The 5,893-nt window shown below is 51.3% G+C and overlaps 1 protein-coding gene across 1 annotated transcript in view; it reads right to left on the bottom strand.

Moving 5' to 3' along the window:
• Positions 1-635: 635 nt before the first annotated feature.
• Pip4k2b (phosphatidylinositol-5-phosphate 4-kinase, type II, beta) overlaps positions 636-5,893 on the bottom strand; it is a gene marked incomplete at its 5' end in the record, with an annotated part of 19,828 nt that continues 14,570 nt past the window's right edge. The window contains 3 exons of the mRNA XM_013037102.1: positions 636-781; positions 1,688-1,791; positions 2,570-2,828. Coding sequence (XP_012892556.1) covers positions 701-781; positions 1,688-1,791; positions 2,570-2,828 — 444 coding nt within the window. The remainder of the gene's footprint in view (positions 782-1,687; positions 1,792-2,569; positions 2,829-5,893) is intronic.

The following is a 5,893-nucleotide window of genomic DNA, read 5'->3' on the forward strand; positions in this document are numbered from 1 at the left end:
AGCTGTATCTCCTACGCGCGTGGACCTGCTCCCTCTGAGGTCTCTTGACTCCCTTCCAAGGCGTCGGGGGCCACCCTGCAGTGTTCCTCTGGGAGGAACAGCACTGGAGGATAAGGAGGAACATTTCCCTTGGATCCCAGATGGAAAAGTCGAGGCTAGTATGCACAACACGCCATAAAATTAACAAGTGACTCCAGATAAGATGAAAGGTGGCAGGGCTGAGGTGTCTGACCTCTGCTCCTTGCTGGTGTCAGAGCATTTGCTGTCTGAGGCCCCTGGTGCTGGGACCCAAAGGTGCCTCTTGAACTGAAGAGCCGGGCAGGGATGCGAGGTGATGGCCTACTTCGTTATACACAGCAAACCAGGTGCAATGAAATTGCAGAAACAAAACCCAAGTCATTTCCCAAAGTCGCTGCTAGCCCCAAGGTATCTTAAAATGTTATCAAGATACCAAAAAGGGAACCCCTTTTTAACCTGGGTCAAATGGTGGGGGGAAGAAATCAAGGGTACGCAGACGGTAAGGTCACATCCTGTGAGCGTGGCGCACAGCACACCCCCCTCCCTGCTAGAGTTACTCAGTGTCACAGGCCCGCCCGACCCCCCACGCTGCTTCCCACCCTCCCATCTAGCCCAAATCCACCCTTTCCTGAACCCCAACCCCATTCCCAGCAATCTGGCTCTGGCTGAAGGTCGAAGAGAACTACGTCAGGATGTTGGACATGAACTCGTTGAAGCGTTTGGAGTACTGCTCGGGGTTCACAGTCGAAATCTCCGCTCCAGCCTATGAGAAAAGAGACACGGGCAGGTCAGCTCCTCAGCCTGAGGGAGGGGAGGGCCTGGGGCTTTGAAAGCCTTTTTGTCTTTCCTTTCTTTTTCTTTCAGGTTTTATGGAATTTTTTTTTTGCACACGCACACGCACGTGTGTGTGTGTGTGTGTGTGCGCGCGCGCGCGCGTATGCACACAGAGGCGCTGTTCCTGGGGCTTTAACTCAGGGCATGGGCACAGTCCTTGAGCTCTTGTACTCAAGGCTAGTGTTCTACCACTTGGAGACACAGGGCCATTTCCAGCTTTTTGATGATCAATTGGAGATAAGAGTCTCACAGATTTTCCTGCCCAGGTTGGCTTTGAACCATAATGCTCAGGTCTCAACCTTCTGAGTAGCTAGGATTACAAATGTGAGCCATTGGCCCCTGACCCCTTTCTTTCTTTGAGACAGTGTCTTACTAGTAGCCCAGGTTGGCTTTGAAATCTGAATCCTGCCTCACCTCCCAAGGGCGTCTGGGAGCATCAGAGCCCCAGGTCCTTGGATGTTGGAGGGAGGGTGGTGGGGAGGTGGCAAAGAGGCCCTAGGACTCTGTGGGGAATCTGTGTGGAGAACAGTAGCCTCACGCCCTGAGGAGCCTGGTCTGTGGGGAGCAGTGAGCATGTAAACAAAGCTATTCCTGGCGGAACAACAAGAGGCACAGCTTGCCCAGCAGCCCCAGGGGGAATGTGCAGGGCTGAGCTCACCCAGGGAGGAAGGAGGAAGGGGAAAACAAGTTGCTCTTGTCACCTGGGGGGGGCGGGCGGCAGACAGCCAGGTAGGTTGCTCTTCCGGCTTTCTGTGGGAGAGGCAGGAGGCAAGGGTCCCCTTCCTGGGCTGTGAGGAAGAGCAGGTGCACCCCGTACCCCCAAGCCAGCACTCACCCCGTGTTTCACTGTTTTGGCAGCATGCGCAGCTTTCTTCTTAGCATCATATGGCGTGAGGATATCGATGATAGCCATGAAATAGACCTCCTTCTTGGGGGCACCTGTGGTGGGTGGCAAAACAGGAAAGGAATCCTTCAACATGAGGTACAGACTGCCCTCATTCTGGAGTGGAGATTAATTTCTTTTTTTTTTGGGGGGGGGGGTCGGGTCATGGGGCCTGAACTCTGGGCATGGGCGCTGTCCCTCAGCTCTTCAGCTCAAGGCTAGCGCTCTACCACTTGAGCCACAGCGCCACTTCCAGCTTTTTTCTTTTTGCTTATGTGGTGCTGAGGAATCAAACCCAGGGCCTCATACATGCAAGGCAAGCGCTCTACCACTGAGCCACCTTCCCAGCCCATGAGATTAATTTCTTTTGTCAGTCGTGGGGCCTGAACTCTGGGCCTGGGCGCTGTCCCTCAGCTCTTCAGCTCAAGGCTAGAGCTCTATCACTGGAGCCACAGCGCCACTTCCAGCTTTTTCTGCTTATGCGGTGCTGAGGAATCGAAACCAGGGCCTCATGCATGCACTCTACCACTGAGCCATCTTCCCAGCCCCTAAAGGATCATTCTCAGGAGCTCTTCTGTTCCTATCTCATGTGACTTCACAGACACCCGCCTCTGTGTGTGTGTGTGTTGTAGTGATACTGGCAATACACATGAAGTTTGTCCGTCCCCTGAACCAGAGCAAAACCATGTTCCAAGCAGTGACCACAGGCAGGAACCTGGAGGCAGATGGTAGCCAGAATCAGCAATGAATGAGGCAGAGGACTGAAAGCCCCAGGTATCCCAACAGCAAGGCTGCTGGGGGTCAGCGGGGCAGAGCAGCACAGGCCTTACTTACTTTCATGGCTTTTCATGGCATAGACATCAACAGAGGGGTCGAACTCGCCAGGACCAAAGAACCGGGGGAAGCTGAGGAGGTTGCCAGGACTGTCTGGTGGTGTGCCATAGGAGCAAAGCAGGCTGCCGCCCACCCCATCGTTCTCACACTCCTCATCCTCTGCCCGCTCCTCCACCTCCATCTCCTCCTGCTCAGCTCGGTCCACATCATGGATGCCCACCAGCAGGCTGTAGTCCATGATCTTCAGCTGGGCCAGGAACTGGGGAGAGAGACAGACGGGAATAAGAGTTACACCGGACAGCCGGGCGCTGGTGGCTCACGCCTGTAATCCTAGCTACTCAGGAGGCTGAGATCTGAGGATCGCGGTTCAAAGCCAACCCGGGCAGGAGAGACCGTGAGACTCCTATCTCCAATAAAACCACCAGAAAACCGGAAGTGGCGCTGTAGCTCAAATGGTAGAGCGCTTGCCTTGAGCTGAAGAGCTGAGGGACAGCGCCCAGGCCCAGAGTTCGAGCCCCACGACCGACAAAAAAAAAGAGTTACACCGGACAGTATCTAGAAAAGGGCTAAAACTTTCTTTTCTTTCTTTCATTATTAAAAATTTTTATTTTATTTTATTATTTTTTTTGTGTGTGAGTCATGGGGCTTGACCTCTGGGCCTGGGCGCTGTCCCTCAGCTCTTCAGCTCAAGGCTAGCACTCTACCACTTGAGCCACAGCGCCACTTCCGGCTTTTTTCTTTTTGCTTATGTGGTGCTGAGGAATCGAACCCAGGGCCTCAGGCATGCAAGGCAAGCACTCTACCACTGAGCCACCTTCCCAAGCCCTAGGCTTTTCTTTTAACTCAACTCTATACAGTTTTGAAATGCAGCCAGGAGCTGTGATACTACAATTTGCCCCCAGTGAGCTCAGTGTCTAAGAGGTCAATAGTCACTCAACAGGGACAGGAGTTGTGGATCCACAGGAGGGCTGTGTGAAGGCCTCAGGGAAAGGTGCTCAAACTGTGGCTTCAGGGTGAAGAGAAAGAGTCAGGACACAGCTAATGTGGAAAGGTATAGCAAGCAAAGGAGAAGGAGCAGCCTAGACTAGTTTGAGACCAGCTGAAGCTGTGGCAAGTTTGAGGAGGGAGAAAGGACAGGCTGCACTATAGAGGAGGCCAGAGGATGAGTATAACCCAGCAATGTCTCTCAAAGCCCACTTTTTTTTTTTTGGCCAATCCTGGGACTTGAACTCAGGGCCTGAGCACTGTCCCTGAGCTTCTTTTTGTTCAAGGCTAGTACCCTACCATTTGAGCTATAGAGCCAGTTCTGGCTTTTTCTGTTGATGTGATAGGGAGGAATTGAACCCAGGGCTTCATGCATGTGAGGCAAGCACTCTACCACTGAGCCACTTTCCCAGCCCCCCATTATCATCATCATCATCATCATCATTATTATTTTTGGTGCCAGTCCTAGGGCTTGAACTCAGGGACTGGGCGTTGTCCCTGAGCTTCTTTTGCTCAAGGGTAGCACTCTACCACTTGAACCATAGTTCCATTTTTGGCTTTTTCAGTAATTTGGTGGAGATAAGAGTCTCACAGACTTTCCTGCCCAGGCTGGCTTTGAATCACAACCCTCAGATCCCCTGAGTATTTAAGATTACAGGCATGAGCCAACCAGTGGCCCAAACCCTACTTTTGTTGTTGGTGGTGGTGATGGTCATGGGGCTTGAACTCAGGGCCTGAGCACTGTCCCTGAGCTCTTTTACTCAAGGCTAGTGCCCTATTACTTTGAGCCACAGCACTGCTTCAGGTTTTCTAGTGGATAATTGGAGAAAAGAGTTTCATGGACTTTCCTGCCTAGGCTGGCTCTAAACTGCGATCCTCAGATCTCAGCCTCCTGAGTAGCTAGAATTATAGCCGTGAGCCACTGGTGGCTGGCTAAACCCAACTTTTTGATATCTAGCACTATACAAGAAAAGTCTTAATGCTGGCTGCCAAGGCTGTGGGGGACGGAGAAGTGGGATGAGTGCTAAAAGAAAATAGTTGTAGTCAGGGCAGATACAAGAGTTTGAAGATGGAAGATGATGATGGTTACATAATAATGTGAATATAGTTTATGCCATTAAAATATACTCTTAAAAGTAATTAAGAGGCCGGGCATCAGTGGCTCACGCCTGTAATCCTAGTTACTGAGGAGGCTGAGGTCTGAGGATCATGGTTCAAAGCCAGCCTGGGCAGGAAAGTCCATGAGACTCTTCCCCCCACCCCCGCAGTTGTGGGGCTTAGACGCTAGGCCTGGGCACTGTCCCTCAGCTCTTCAGCTCAAGGCGAGCGTTCTACCACTTGAGCCATAGTGCCACTTTCGGTTTTCTGGTGGGTTACTGGAGATAAGAATCTCACAGACTTTCCTGCCCAGGCTAGCTTTGAACCTCGATCTTCAGATCTCAGCCTCCTGAGTAGCAAGGATTACAGGTGTGAGCCACCAGTGCGCCTGCTCCATGAGACTATTATTTCCAATTAACTTCCAGAAAAGTTGCTGGGCGCCTGTGGCTCACACCTGTAATCCTAACTACTCAGGAGGCTGAGATCTAAGGATTCCGGTTCAAAGCCAGCCCCAGCAGGAAAGTCCATGAAACTTTTATCTCCAATAAACCACCAGAAAACCGGAAGTGGCACCATAGCTCAAGTGGTAGAGCACTTTCCTTGAGCTGAAGAGCTGAGGGACAGTGCTCAGGCCGAGAGGTCAAGCCTCAGACCAACAACAACAAAAAAAAAAAAGTAAGAGGGACTGAAAATGTGGCTTAGTGGTAGAATATTTACCTAGCATTCATGAAGCCCTGGGTTCAATTCCTTAGTACCACATAAACAGAAAAAGCTGGAAGTGGCACTGTGGCTCAAGTGGTAGAGTGCTAGCCAGAAGCTCAGGGACAGTGCCCAGGCCCTGAGTTCAAGCCACAGGACTGACACCAAGAAAAAAAAAAAAGTGATGCTAGGCACCTGTGGCTCAAACCTATAATCCCAGATACTCAGGAGGATCACAGTTCAGAGCCAGCCCGGGCAGGAAAGTCCATGAGACTCTTATCTACAATTAATCATCAGAAACCCAGAAGTGGCACTATGGCTCCAAGTAGTAGAGTGGTAGCCTTGAGTTGAAGAGTTCAGAGACAGTACCCAGACCCATAGTTCAAGGCCCACGACCGACAAAAAAAAAAAAGAAAAAAGTGATTTAGATTACAAATACATGTTTAGTTAACTCATAGAACCTTGGGAAGTGTTGGGACTGGGAAGGTGGCTCAGTGGTAGAGCGCTTGCCTTGCATGCTTGAGGCCCTGGGTTTGATTCCTG

This window comes from Dipodomys ordii, unplaced genomic scaffold (genome assembly GCF_000151885.1).
Source record: "Dipodomys ordii isolate 6190 unplaced genomic scaffold, Dord_2.0 Scaffold7, whole genome shotgun sequence".
In the NCBI taxonomy this organism is placed as follows: domain Eukaryota; kingdom Metazoa; phylum Chordata; class Mammalia; order Rodentia; family Heteromyidae; genus Dipodomys; species Dipodomys ordii.